Source organism: Xenopus tropicalis, chromosome 8 (genome assembly GCF_000004195.4).
Source record: "Xenopus tropicalis strain Nigerian chromosome 8, UCB_Xtro_10.0, whole genome shotgun sequence".
NCBI lineage: Eukaryota > Metazoa > Chordata > Amphibia > Anura > Pipidae > Xenopus > Xenopus tropicalis.
In genome coordinates this window covers 80,413,160-80,427,590 of record NC_030684.2, presented here as the reverse complement: position 1 = coordinate 80,427,590, position 14,431 = coordinate 80,413,160, and the positions used below count along the sequence as shown (strand labels likewise).

Here is a 14,431-nt window from a genome sequence, read left to right as displayed (position 1 = left end):
CAGAGGTGCAGCTGCAGCGCATGGCAATCCAGTTTTTAGGATTCCTTTTAACACTGCACCCACAGCCACTCTATAACATCCAAACATGTAAATTATGTAGTGTACAAGTTAGGGGGCGGTAGACCCTCCATTCAGCAGTGTTGTATTCAGTAGGTGAGTTCAGGCCCTTGTGCTTCATTCTGTCCTTATCCTTGTACACCTATAGGCAGGGTGTTAGGCTGATGCCAGACGTGCCAGAATACGCTCGGGTGCAGGCACATGTAGCCGATATACGCATGAAAACGCGAGACTTTGCATTCTCACGCGTTTTCATGCGTATATCGGCTACATGTGCCTGCACCCGAGCGTATCTCATTCAATCTGAAAGCATTTTTCCGCTTGCCGAAAATATCAGCCCTACGTCTCGTGTGGCATCAGCCTTAAATGCAAAAAAACATGGTGGCTTGCACCTCTATTTTTAACTTGCATCCTGCCCTGCTGTGAGTAAAGAAGCTCACTGATTGTATAGGAGCAGGCACTCAATGAGCAATCATCCGCACATGCATGTAAAATCCAAAGCTGCCATTTTTTGTACAAACAGAAGCAGCCTTATGTATTTAATCATAAGCCTATGACTAAGGGGCACATTTACTAACCCAGAACGGGGCGAATGCGTCCGATTGCGTTTTTTTCGTAATGATCGGTATTTTGCGATTTTTTCGGAAAATTGTCTCGACTTTTTAGTTACCAATACGATTTGCGCGAAAAAACGCGAGTTTTTCATAGCCATTCCAAAAGTTGCGCAAAATGTTGCGATTTTTTCGTAGCGTTCGGATTCATTCAAGCTTCAGTATGGTGACTTTTCTTGGGCCAGGTTGGAGCTGCAGGGTGCCATTGAGTCCTATGGGAGGCTTCCAAAATCATGCTAAGTCTGAAAGTTTCGGCTGCCGCTTACGAACGCTCAATACGAAAAAGTCGCGACAAGATATGAGCGAATCGTAATGGCTACGAAAAACTCGCCTTTTTTCGCGATAATCGTATTGGTAACTAAAAAGTCACGACAATTTCCGAAAAGTCGTAAAGGCGCCGAAAAAAACCGCAAAAAATACGAAAAAGACGCAAAATGTTCGTTTTCCAATCGGAATTTTTCCAATTCGGATTCGAATTCGTGTCTTAGTAAATCAGCCCCTATGTGTTAATATAACACAAAACATATAAGGCTGGCCCTGTCTTACAAGCTTGTTTGGAGGATTGCTCAGTGAGTGCCTGCTCCTACACAGTTGGTTGATTCTGCTTCCCTAACTGAAGACTAAAGGTGCCCATACATGTGAAGGTGAGGTCGCCAAGAGAGCGGATCTTCCCACCTATGGGTATGCGATATCGGGGAAAAAGTAGGTTAATTCGCCCCCCCCCCCCCAGGGCCAAACGATCAAATTATAATGGTGGCAATGGGGCAATTGGTTTGGGGAACGCATCAGCTCGATCCGACTTAATCTTTTAACCTGCCCGATCAATATCTGGCCAATTTCAGGGCAGTCAGGCATGTTCCTCGTTCCTGCCCCTACACGGGCCGATAAGCTGCCAAATCGGTCCAAGGGACCGATATCGGCAGCTACAATCGGCCCGTGTATAGACACCTTTAGAGTGGTGCACCTGAGCCCTCTTTTGACTGGTTATTCTGTTGGGACTATTACCATCTTTTTTTTATCAGCATTGTCTTACAAAATGCTGTATATATGTGCTTATGTATGAATCTCCTGAACCTAAGCTATGTTATAATTTTATTTTTAGGATAAATTTCCTGGCATGGATTACGGCCTAAGGGTGAGACCGATCAGCCCAGCCTCCACAAGGAGGTGAGAGCAATTGTTTATTTTATTTCCAATACCCCCGGCCATGCTGGTGCAGGTTCATGCAACTTTAAAGTCATCATGTAATTATTGTAATACTAATTTTGTAGGTTATGTTAAATATTCTCTCTCTTTTTGTGCCCTAGTATCACAGGGTTCCGTAAAAGACTGGGAATTTTAAAGTGTTTAAAATTGTTGACTTGACAATGTAGCTGGAATCATTATTACTGAGGGTGATGTAAAGCAAACCCATTTGTCAAGTTGTTTCACATCTTATTTTAGCTGCTCTAAGGGTAATGCGCATGGCGAGATTTGTTTCCTCAGCAACAAATCTTCTGAATATGTTTTCCCACTACCAATAATGTCAGTCACCAGTGGGAAAACAAAAAAAGTTTCTTATAAATGCTTTTTCCTCTGTGTAATTTCCTGAGTTTGTTTTAAGAGTGTACATTTCCTTTAATCAAATTAGAGAACAAACCACCATTAACTGCTTTCTACACATAATCCTCTAACCGCTGTTCTTACCATTTACATGTAACAGCCCATAAATGAACAGACTTCAGTTTCTCCTGTAGTTCTTTAGGCAAAACCTTATATATATATGATATAGTATAGTAGATATAGTAGATATAGTAGATAAGTAGATGACATCTACTATAATCTACCTTTCCATCTTTCTAATTAATGAATACATACAAGGCAAGTTGATAACAAGTTGTTTATCAACCCCTTCTCCTTATAAATTGTAAAATCTATTGGCACTGCCCTCCTCACCTCTTGTATCAATTATTGGTTGCTTTATATGTTACTCTGTATGTCCAGTGTATAAACCCACTTATTGTACTGCGCTGTGGAATATGTTGGCGCTTTATAAATACATGTTAATAATAATAATAATAATAATACCAGACAGCATTTAGCTATTCCTCAGAAACAATTTTCATACTTTTCATTTAACCCAAGGCCCATATTTAGCCCATTTGAGAAACAAATCAATCAGTGTAGTTATTTTGCGGACAAACCACCATGTATATTTCTCTGCATTTATTCTTTTTTGTGATGGTCACTTAATGCAAGCAAGAATACAATACAGAGGAATAGCATTGTGGTGTGCCTACAAAATAAGCAACATGTACTGACAATATGCTGAATAAAATGACCTGCATGCTTTACCATGCACAATTGAGTATTCAATGTAAAGTGCAAATCAGGATCAGAATATAAATATCAGTCAGTTGGCTGGCTACATGGCCTGCAAGTCTAGCAAACAACAGTAATGGCTTTTGCTATGCATGTGCAGGAGTGTTAATCATCTCGTTTTCGTGTCAGCTTTTCAGATGAAGATGATGACTATGATGATGTTGACATGTAAGTTTTTTGAAGTCAAAGATAAGACAGGTGTATGTGGGCACCACAGGCTCATTCTATGATGGCAGCATATCTAGTTATTCTGGTATTAGGCTTACCACAGAATAGTTTAATGTGCTTTTTTAACCCAATGAAATAAAGCTAATTTATTTGGGTCTGGACATTTGGACAGCTGAGTGATCCAGTCAAATCACTCAACATGAGAAAAAGCGGAAGGGCCTTTACCCCCCACATGTGCATCCAAACAGGCAAGTCAAAGCAATGACCCTACAGAAGGGCTTGTCTTTTTAGTTTTTAATTTAAAGTATCAATAGCTTTCCATATAAATATACAGATTAAGCAGGCTGTGCATTGGTTTATACTGTCTGCCGGTGTGGCCACTTATGACAGTTTTTGTATGTCTGGCTGTCACTAAATTCATCTTTAAATCGGCTCCCTAGACCCCCCGGATGACTGATTACTGGCCTGGAGGACAAACAGTCGGATCAGCCCAAATTGGCCACCACTTGGGTAGACAAATCAGACACCAATAAAGAGGATCTGTCTATTTAGTGCCAGATTTATACATGGTTCTTAACATACTGGCTCATTGTTTATGTAATATATTTGTATTTACTCACCATTATATTAACATACTTAGCTGTCGAATTAATGGGAAAGCTATATTATACTGATATTTATGCCAGGTTTGTATTAACAGAATGTATATTGAGATTGTTATTGAAATAAAAACTTACCCTTGATCACATTATTTTTTTTACTAGCCCTCAAAATGTTGATCAAAGCAACGATACATCACCCACAGGGGATTCCCCTCCTCCACTGCCCCCCAAGGTGAGACTTGTAATCCCTTGAGTCTTCTTATTCTTAAAGAAGACCTATCATCAAAATAACATTATGATATATACTTCATCACATGGGAAAAAAACTTTTCACAATATATTCAATTCTTTACTGTTTACTGTTTCTGAAATAATCAAGTTCTTCACTATCCCTCCTGCAGCAATCTCTCTCTCTGCATGCAACTTTGTCTCAGAGACATTTTGTTAAGGACAGTTAACTAATACATCACTGATCTGGTCCCCTTTGCCTAGATGATACCTATAGAAGAGAGAGAGGGAGATAGAAAAGAATAATTTGATTATTCCAGAATCTGTATATAATTGTTATTTTATCCTAAACATTTCTTATTTCCATTGAATATTTTTTTTTGTTTTCATCCCAATCCCCCTAGAAAGGTCTGTACCATTTACTGAATATTCATATCTGTTTTTAGCCAAGATTCCGCACTTGTTCAGCAGACGCTAAAAGAGGCCAGCAGAGACTGCATGCACCTGCCAATCTGGTACGCTGCTGTAGTGGCCCCAACATTCCAAGGAACCCAGCACATGCCTGGTCTGAGGGAATAGGGAATCCACTGCTTGCTGCCAGTTCTGGTAAGAAAACACAAGTGGGAGGGAAGGGTAAAAAGGAAATTAAGATAAAAACAGGGAAATGTACAAAAACACCCTAATTGTATAAACCTAGTGGCTAAATAGAAGTTTTTTAAGCTGAACCTAAAGAAAGAAAGAGGAAGTCATAGCCACGCATAAATGTTATCAGACAATGATATATTTTGTATGTGGCCATACATCTCATGATCCTGTAAAAGACAAGGCAGAGCTATGCAGGCAGAATAAGGTTAGCTTAAAGGAGAATGAAAGCTAACTACAGAAGTAGGGTAGAAGTGTTGTACATTATGTTTTGGGCTTCTGTACCAGCCCAAATTCCAAGATAGGCAAGATAGGGAGCTCCTGTGACAAGTGGGAGGGCCTGGATCATTGCTGCTGTAGAGACGCTGAAACTTTAGGTTGGTGCAGTAAATTCAGTATATATATATATATGTTGGCATTTTTAGCCATATTTATTTTTAGTTTTTTATAGTGCAGGTGTACTTAAAATATTCATATACTGAGTAGACTGGAATTTTTCTGAAGGTTAATCATTTAAGTCAATGTGCTATTCAGTAACTTCTTTTTTTCTTCTTTCTTTCCAACTATAGAGCCATCCCTTTTATCATTTGATCCCTCATCAGCTGTGCCCCCAACTCTACCCCCTAAAAAGGGAAAGAAACAGGTGATATTGTTGTCCCAATATAGAAACCTGACTAATGCTAAGCAAGTGTTCTAGTGTCCTCATCTCAAAGTTTCTTTTACGCTCTTAAGATTGATAAGAGTTATGCCTGGTATTGTAACACATACCTGTCTTTTCCAGACAGGGGTTATCTTCAAAAAGATTTTTAATGGATGCCCTCTTAAAATTCACTCTGCAACATGCTGGAGTCACCCTACTACAAAAGGTGGGCAGTATAGCATCACTGGATACTTGGGCCATAGATTTCCATCTGCTGCTGGACAATATTTCTGATATGTTATTCTATTTGTTTTCAGACATGCATGTCATTTTAGGAGCTGAGGAAGGAATATTTACTCTTAACCTCATGGAGTCACAAGCTTCTCTAGAGCTGGTAAGAGAACACCAATTGTATTTACACATAAACAACCTCTGTAGGTTATAAGACAATGTTTTTCTAAGGCTCATATCATGTCTGTTTCATTTCCTTTAAAAGCTCTATCCTGCTCGAACAACTTGGGTTTATTCCATCAACAATGTTCTCATGACTATAACAGGTAAGATGAGAAGAAAACAGCAATTACTTGCACCCTTTGTAAAATTACCTGGCTGATTGGCACATACTGACACACTCTGTATTCTTTAGGTAAAGCCTGTCACCTGTACTCACACACTCTCCTTGCCCTTCACGAGCAGTCTCGGAGAGAGCACCGCCTGGTTCAGATTCCTGCACACAGACTATTGCCAAGGTAATCCTGATATTAGTACATGAGGATAATTAGGCCCATTTAAGAACACACAGCTGTTTACACAGTGCAAGTTTTGGACACAAATTGTCCCACAATGCAGCATCTTTTTCCAAAATACCAGTGTCCTTGTGAAAAGCACTGAGTTGCATCCACTGCAGTTACTGATTGCATCACTTCCTAAATGGCATGATACGTGGTGTGATACGTTTCACATGTGGGAACCTTGGAATTACCTCCACATTCAGGGTGGCTGTAATTCTAGGGTCCAAGGTCACTAGGCACACTTGTTCATGAATTGTCAGAGCGACCTGAGAGTGAGCTTTTGGATGCAATTACCGTTATGCTTTACCTTTATACCTTTTAGCTCTTAGTACAAGTTGATCCAGGGACTGGTCCGATTGCCATCTTGGAGTCAGGAAGGGATTTTTTTTCCCTCTGCAGCAAATTTGAGAGGCTTCAGATGGGTTTTTTTGCCGTCCTCTGGATCAACTAGAAGTTAGGCAGGTTATATATAGGCATTATGGTTGAACATGATGGACTTACGTCTTTTTTCAACTCAACTTACTATGTTACTATGTTATGGCCATTTGAAAATGAAAAACCATGGTCCTCCAGGGCTCAGCATTAAAAATAAATAAAAACTTAATCAATCCTTCATTAAAAGCAAGGGATAGATACCATTTAGAAACACATCCCCATTACCATCTAGTGTAAAGTCACCTGACACGTTTCATGCCTCTCTTTGACATTTCACCAGAGGTTCACCTTGTTTTTTTCAAGGCTTGATAATTGATTTTTTTTAATGGTGTGCCCTGGAGGACCAATCTCTTGTTTTGGTTTTGCTTAAACTGTGGATGGAGCGGAAAGCCCTGTTGAAAGTAGGAGAGCCTAGGATAGTGACATGTAAGTTTTATATTAGCATTTAAAAAAGAAGCCTAGTTATTTTCGTTATTTTTTAGAATTTGATTTCACTTTTAAGAAATTAAAACTATGCCCTACCCACAAAGTGAGGGTTTAGATTAGGCCTTGCCACATCCAAGTGTACTAAGGATTTAACATTACTAGAAAAACTTTTCCCCATATGTTCTACATTTATTTACTGTAATATATTATTTTCAGGAGGAAGCTCACATCAAGCAAAGTGCCAGACACTAAGGGCTGCAAGAGTTGCTGCGTGGGTGCGTTATTTATCCTGCACTATAGCTAGGTGCACTTTTATTTCTGTAGCATTACATAAAATATAAACCACTTCACTGAATTTTGTTTCTTCAACATTTGAGTTAACTTTTTACCTCTCTTCTCTCTTGCTTGCTTTTACTTTCTTTTTTTAAAGAGATTTAAAAATTCAAAAAGTGGTGCAAAGTAGAGAAAACTAGTTTAACTGCAATGCTCCATTTTTGTCCAGCATGACTTTGTAATTATAACACTGTAATCTGACTCAAATCTGTGTATCTGGTTCATGAAGCACAAACATTTCCCATGGTTATTGAATATCATGCAAGTGGGTTCAGCTTGTGCCCTCTATAGGCATCTACATGCATACACCTTACTTGCATGATATTCATTACAATAGACAGGGCACCCATGCAGTGGTGTAACAACAATTCAACACACACCAGAGGTGGCAAAGAGACATTCCTCTACAAATGTGTGTGATCAGTGGGCGGTGTTGGTAGTGGGGGTCCAACACTTTTATGTATGTATGTATGTATGTATAACTTTATTTAAAAAGCGCCACAAGGGTACGCAGCGCTGTACAATCTTACAAAATACAAAATTACACACAGGGGGGACAAGTGTTATAATAAATAAATACAATAAATATATAAATGCACAGGGAATAAGTGCCATGTGACATGAGACACAGTAGGAAAGAGGTAGAGCTTAAAATCTTTATGTCATTACTCTGCACCCATGGGTTCAAGGCATTACAGGAGCTGTGTCCTAAACACAGATGTATCTCTAAAATAGGCACAACCAGCCATTGGCTCTAGCAACTTACCAGTAGTTTGCTTAGCAGACTGGAATATAGTATGGGATGGTCCTAATAGGAACATAGGTGGTGCAAAATATTTATGTATATAATAAATTACTTAACAATCAGTCTGATCACTGCCTCTTACAAAAAAAGGAAAGAACTTAAAAGTCATATAATTAAAAAAACAGATGGCAAATTAAATTACTTCCAAATGCAAGTTAACTCAGAGATTGGTTGACTTGCCCTTTTTCCCCTTTTAGGCAAATTGGATAGGCTGCAGATGGGAACATTTCATATTCCTCTGGATCAGTTTTCAGTTAGGCAGGTGTCATTTACACAAAAAGTTTGAACTTGATGGTGGATGTCTTCTCCTCTCTCCTTCAGTTCACAATACTATGCGTGATAGCTGCTTTCTGTGTGTAGCTCTAGAGGCCAGTATCCTTCTCCTGGAATGGTATGAACCACTTCAAAAATTCATGCTGCTTAAGGTAATTGAATCTGCCAATGACATGCTTCCTTTTTTGACCATTTTCTCTTGATTTCCTCATCCCCCTTTTCCTTTTATCTCTTCTCTTTATTTCTCACCCTTTCTCTGCTATTTTCTTCTGTGCCTCAAACCAATTTCCCATCGTCCTTCTTTTTCTTGTATGCTCTATTCTACTTTTTTGTCCAGCATCTCTTTCTTTTCTCATCCTTTTGTCTCTATATTTGTCACAAATTCTGTCCTCTTTTGGTGCTATCCACTGCTACTTTTTCTCTTATACATAACTCCCCCTCTTTCACTTTTCTCTGTATCTCTCACCATGTTCTTCTTATATTTGGGTTGACCAATTTAAAAATGTCTTTTTTGTGCAGTAAATTCTGAACTGAACCATGTATACAGAACTGCTTTTCAAAATTACTAGATGGGCACACACAGATGCTGCACGGGGGCTGGTTTCATTTGACAGCTAGTGGAATTATTTGCTGCTTGAATACCTACAGTTACATTGTGTGCCTGTCAGGTAACTTCTGTATGCAAGCATTCAGTATTTATTGGTTTAGGCATTTATTCACTGCTGAGAGAACAATAAGATGTCATTCAGTTATAGCAAAAGGTTCCACTGGGGGCTAGATGTAGACAGTGGGCAGCTGGACAGTTCTGCTCTAGATCCCCATTTCTCACCTTCTTGCATTAAGGTTATTTGTAGTTTAACTTTTTCACCTTACCTTTGACAAAATGTAAAATATACATAATCAACAAAACAGAACCAATGAGCAAGAAGTAGCTTTGTTTTCCTATTATCTAGAACAGTGCTGTCCAACTGGCGGCCCGCGGGCCGCATGCGGCCCGCGACCCCCCTCTGTGTGGCCCCCCACCTGTCTGGCTGCTTTGATGGCTTACTCTTGTGTAAGCTTTAAATGGTATCAGTACTGTGATTAACTGCCCCCCCTGCATGGTTCTCACCTCAGATTCAGGCTGTAATCAGGCTGTATTGTTTAAATATGTAATCCCCTGTGTTTTTCACACCTTTTAATACCTGCATTGTTCAACCCCTGCAGTGTTCACACCTCAGTCTCAGGCTGTAATCACCCCCATTGTTCCCCTGTTCACACCTCAGGAGCAGTAGAAACCCACAAATAAACCCTGCACACTACAAAAAGAACATATACTGAGGTGGTACTGCAATTAAAAAGTTTTTTAATATATAGTTATTGTGCAGACTGTATGAGCAGTGCCAGCATTGTGTCACTGTAGGCTGCCTGTGTGTGCCATATACACAGGCAGCATAGGGCAAGCAGAGTATGGCACACACAGGCAGGGTAGGGAAGGCAGAGTATGGCACACACAGGCAGAGTAGGGCAGGCAGAGTATGGCACACACAGGCCAAGTTTGGCACAAACCAGCCAAGAATGGCACACACAGTGAAAGTATGGCACACGCAGGCAGGGTAGGGAAGGCAGAGTATGGCACACAGGCAGGGTAGGGCAGGCAGAGTATGGCACACACAGGCCAAGTATGGCACAAACCAGCCAAGAATGGCACACACAGTGAAAGTATTGCACGCAGGCAGGGTAGGGCAGGCAGAGTATGGCACACACAGGCAGGGTAGGGAAGGCAGAGTATGGCACACACAAAGGCAGGGTAGGGCAGGCAGAGTATGGCACACAGGCAGGGTAGGGAAGGCAGAGTATGGCACACACAAAGGCAGGGTAGGGAAGGCAGAGTATGGCACACAGGCATGGTAGGGAAGGCAGAGTATGGCAGGTTTTTGCTGTACTACAACCATTAATATGGGTATAGTCATGTGATAACATGGGTGTGGTTTCAAGTGGGTGCGGTTTTAAAAAGGGGGGTGGTCAAAACTGGCTTCCATTATCGGCCCTCCACCATGTAGGTCGGAAAAATTCCGGCCCTCGGTACAACAGAAGTTGGACAGCACTGATCTAGAAAGCTCAGAATTAGGCCATCTCCCATATAGTCTGTTTTAAGCAAATAATTCCAATATTTAAAAATGTCCTTTTTCTTTGTAATCATAAAACACTATATATATATATATATATATATATATATATATATATATATATATATATATATATTTATTGAATGTTTATATGAATTGTAGCAGACTTAAGGTATGGTGATCCAAATTATGAAAAGATTCCTTTTCTGGAAAACCCCAGGTCACGAGCATTCAGGATAATAGTTCCCATACTTGTAGCATTGGGCAGGTTCCAGATTCTGCCTTAACACCAGGGAACTAGGGGTAGCAGAAGAAGCAGCTGCCTAGGGCGGGAGCCTTTCCTGCTTACCCCTACCTCCTTTGTCATTGCAGCCGCCGCTTGTCATTAAATGATGGGGGCAATGAGCCCCCTCACATGCACGCCAAAGCACATGCAAGGGGGGGGAGAAGGTGCAGGGGCGAGGTGCCCGATGGGGTTGCTTAGGGCGTCCGGTCAGCTTTGCTCGCCCCTGTCTGACCGCTTAAGTTGCACAACATTTCCATTACCTATAATGGATCATATACAGGTGATTTATTCTTCAGACAATTTACCCCTAGAGTACTGTCATTTGATCATATACATGTCTTAAAAACTTACTGATTTTTTAAATAAATCCTTTTTTTTTCTACATAGCACTTTGATTTTCCTTTGCCCAACCCACTCAGGGTTTTCCAGATGTTGGTTGTACCTGGCGAGCAGTATCCATTGGTGTGTATTGGAGTCAGCAAGAGGTCACCACCCTGTACTAGTGTTCGATTCCAGACAATCAACCTTAACTCACTGACCTCCTGGTTTACAGATTGCGTGGCCGGTGAGAGCTTGTGTGAGTGTGTGCGGTGTGAGCCTTTACCTGATTAACGATTAAGCAGCACAGACACTGAGGTTACCTTCACTTTTTTCACATTGTGTGAGCAAAAACATTGCACAAGATAACCCTGTGTACTAGGGAATGCTATTGGGCAGTGGCCAGATCATCAAAAAAATATTCATGGTTAGTATCCTGTATGGCTCCACACTATTTTCTAATCCTGTACTAACAAATAAGACTTTTTCCCTGTGTATGAATCCACTGCAACACAAATCTCCCATTAGGTAAAGTATATGGTTAAATAATAAGTCTACCCAAACACCACCCACTGCCATCCTTAGCAGGTTGTACTTTGGCATACATACTTTGCTCTCCTCTCCACCACAAACAAGAAGCAAGGAATCAGGGTTCATTAGTGCATGAAACAGGCCATAGAGAGGCCTAAAGAGACTTGTAGAATGCATGCGTATATATTTGGGTTTTATGGTGTATCTGAGTGTTTATTGATGGATTATTTGTGTAATTCGTCCACAGAGAGCTCTTGTTCTGGCCCAATACAGGTGATACAAACAGGATCTGACAGTGTCTTGGTGCTAACTGACAGTAAGAATTTGTTTCCTATGTATTTTGTTGATCATGTTGGGATTGTACTCTCTCTATCTCCCACGTCTCTAAGCTGATTCTATCCCTAATCTATCCCTACATCTATGCCATGTCTCTAACTTCTTTACGCCTGTCTGTATACCTAAACTTATCACTGATTACATTACTGCTCCCTTCTTCTATCAGCCTCTGAATAGTCTCTTATCTTTTGTCTACTTCTCTGCCTCATGCAATTTTTATGCCTTATTTCTCATTTATCCTGCCTTGATTAGACTGGAGTGTCTAATGTATGTTGGTCAGACAGGATTTTAAAGAAGAACAAAATCCATTAAGGCCTTGTAGATGTGATGCAAATGCTTTCCTTATCTCTGCAAACTGCAGAATAGATCCACACCAATATAGCCTAATACCTCTTGATAACTAGAAAAGTGGCACAGTGAATTGGTCACTACCAATAATGCAGCAACCAGCAAGTTAATTACAAAACTGGGCCAAAATGTAGAATAGATTCAAATAATGGAAAGTATCGTTAATACTGAGTCTAGAATTTATGTTAAGGAATCTATGAAAAAGAAATACAGGCAGTGTAAAATGGGCAGAAACAGGTAACCAAATTAGTTAATGGTCTGGGTGATTTTTAAACAATGAGGAAAGGTTACCTTTTGTGGCAATGGCCAACATACACACAGATGTACATGAGATTTAGTACTGTATGGGGAAAGCATGTCATGCAATTTACTTCTGATAGGGTTGTTAATAAGCCATTCATAATCATTAGAAGTAATGAGCATTTTCATCATAGATCCTAGATTTATTTTTATATTTGCCAATAATAACACTTTTCATTTATCCTGTTGTTGCTCTCTTTAATTTAAAATATTTTATATCGTTTTTCATGCAGATACACTAAACTATGTAAATCTTCATGGAGAACCACTGCAGACTTCCTTATTGACAGAGATTCATTTTAAATTCTCAGTGAAGTCAGTAGGTAAGGCTATCTTACAGCTCTTATAGCTCAGCAGTGCTCTGTATGTTATTTTGCCCTGCCACCCCTCTATCTGACCTACACTAGATGGTTAAAGGTTTCTAGACACTTACCTGTCATCTTATTCCCAAAAAAGGGGTTTAAATATTAAGTTTGTCGATCTCCACTGTTCTGAGATAGTTTTCCACTAGCTTCTGGAACACTGCTTCAAATCAACCAAGAGCATTAGCAAGGTTGGGCATTCCTGTTGGTTGATCAGGCCGTTGGGTTGAAGTCAATCCCGTTAAGGTCTTCCACTCCCATCTAGCAAACCCATTACAGTTGTATGCTGTAGTATTAAAGTTTGCACTTTTCAGAACAAAGAACCCCAGCCCAAATCATAAAATACATGGCCAGACCAATATTCTTCCTCCACAAAACTTTACAGTCAGCATTGTGCATTCAGGCAGGTAGCAGTTCTCCTTTCATCCACATATCCCAGGTTGGTGACATAGACCTTTACACCATTATCATGAATTTGTGGCATTGTACTTGATGATGTTAGGCTTGTGTGTGGTGGCCAACCCAGAAAAAATCCATGTTTCTGATAAATAATTTGTATTACAGTTTGGAACTCAACAGTGTATATTAACAGAGTTTTTAGATACTTTTAGCCAGGTGTAAAGCAAAGCGTAAAATAATACATGCATTAATAATCAGTGCTCAGTATCTTGGCTTTGTAACCTAAATTCTTTACACAGTGATGCATAAAATGCATTAAAACCTTAACAATGTCAATAAACGCCTTGGCAAAGGGTCTTCTAGGACAGTGCTGTCCAACTTCTGCGGTGCCGAGGGCCGGAATTTCTCTAGCATACATGGTGGAGGGCCGCTAATGGAAGCCAGTTTTGACCACTCCTCTTTTTGAAACCACACCCACTCCAAACCACACCTATTTTATCACAATGGTGGTAGCACAGCAAAATCCCAAATGCTTGGTCCTTACTGTGGGGATATCAACCGTCATTCATTTGTGAAAGAATTATGTCATATTAAGATATACCCTTAAATTCCATATGCCTCCTCCTCCCCTGTGGATAGCACAGCAACCCAGCACATAATTACACACCTTAGGGACCATTTAATGGCTATTTCCAACTGCTAACAAACTCCCACAACAAACCCCTGCCAGGATCACCTCCCACAAGCAGCATAGGGCAAGCAGAGTATGGCACACACAGGCAGCGCTCTGCCTGTCCTATGCTGTCTGTGTGTGCCATGCTCTGCCTGTCCTACCCTGCCTGTGTGTGCCATACTCTGCCTGCCCTACCCTGCCTGTGTGTGCCATACTCTGCCTGCCCTACCCTGCCTGTGCGTACCATACTCTCCCTGCCCTATACTGCCTATGTGCGCCATACTCTGCCTACCCTATGCTCCCTGTGTGTGCCATACTCTGCCTACCCTATGCTCCCTGTGTGTGCCATACACACAGGTAGCATAGTCCAGGCAGTACCTGCATAAGTACCTACAGTA

General features: G+C 40.6%; 1 protein-coding gene across 3 annotated transcripts in view; it reads left to right on the top strand.

Annotated features, from left to right (window-relative positions):
* Window positions 1-14,431, top strand: part of map4k1 (mitogen-activated protein kinase kinase kinase kinase 1) — a 55,024-nt gene that overhangs the window by 30,621 nt on the left and 9,972 nt on the right. For 2 of the 3 annotated variants that reach the window (XM_031891996.1, XM_031891995.1), the window contains exons 15-28: window positions 1,771-1,835; window positions 3,159-3,197; window positions 3,962-4,031; window positions 4,474-4,633; window positions 5,239-5,312; window positions 5,451-5,535; window positions 5,627-5,703; window positions 5,806-5,866; window positions 5,956-6,058; window positions 7,178-7,236; window positions 8,421-8,524; window positions 11,154-11,331; window positions 11,863-11,931; window positions 12,833-12,922. In XM_031891996.1, the coding sequence (XP_031747856.1) occupies window positions 1,771-1,835; window positions 3,159-3,197; window positions 3,962-4,031; window positions 4,474-4,633; window positions 5,239-5,312; window positions 5,451-5,535; window positions 5,627-5,703; window positions 5,806-5,866; window positions 5,956-6,058; window positions 7,178-7,236; window positions 8,421-8,524; window positions 11,154-11,331; window positions 11,863-11,931; window positions 12,833-12,922 (1,234 nt within the window). Of the gene's footprint in view, window positions 1-1,770; window positions 1,836-3,158; window positions 3,198-3,961; window positions 4,032-4,473; window positions 4,634-5,238; window positions 5,313-5,450; window positions 5,536-5,626; window positions 5,704-5,805; window positions 5,867-5,955; window positions 6,059-7,177; window positions 7,237-8,420; window positions 8,525-11,153; window positions 11,344-11,862; window positions 11,932-12,832; window positions 12,923-14,431 lie in introns of those variants that run through there. The other variant, XM_031891997.1, reaches the window with a different exon arrangement.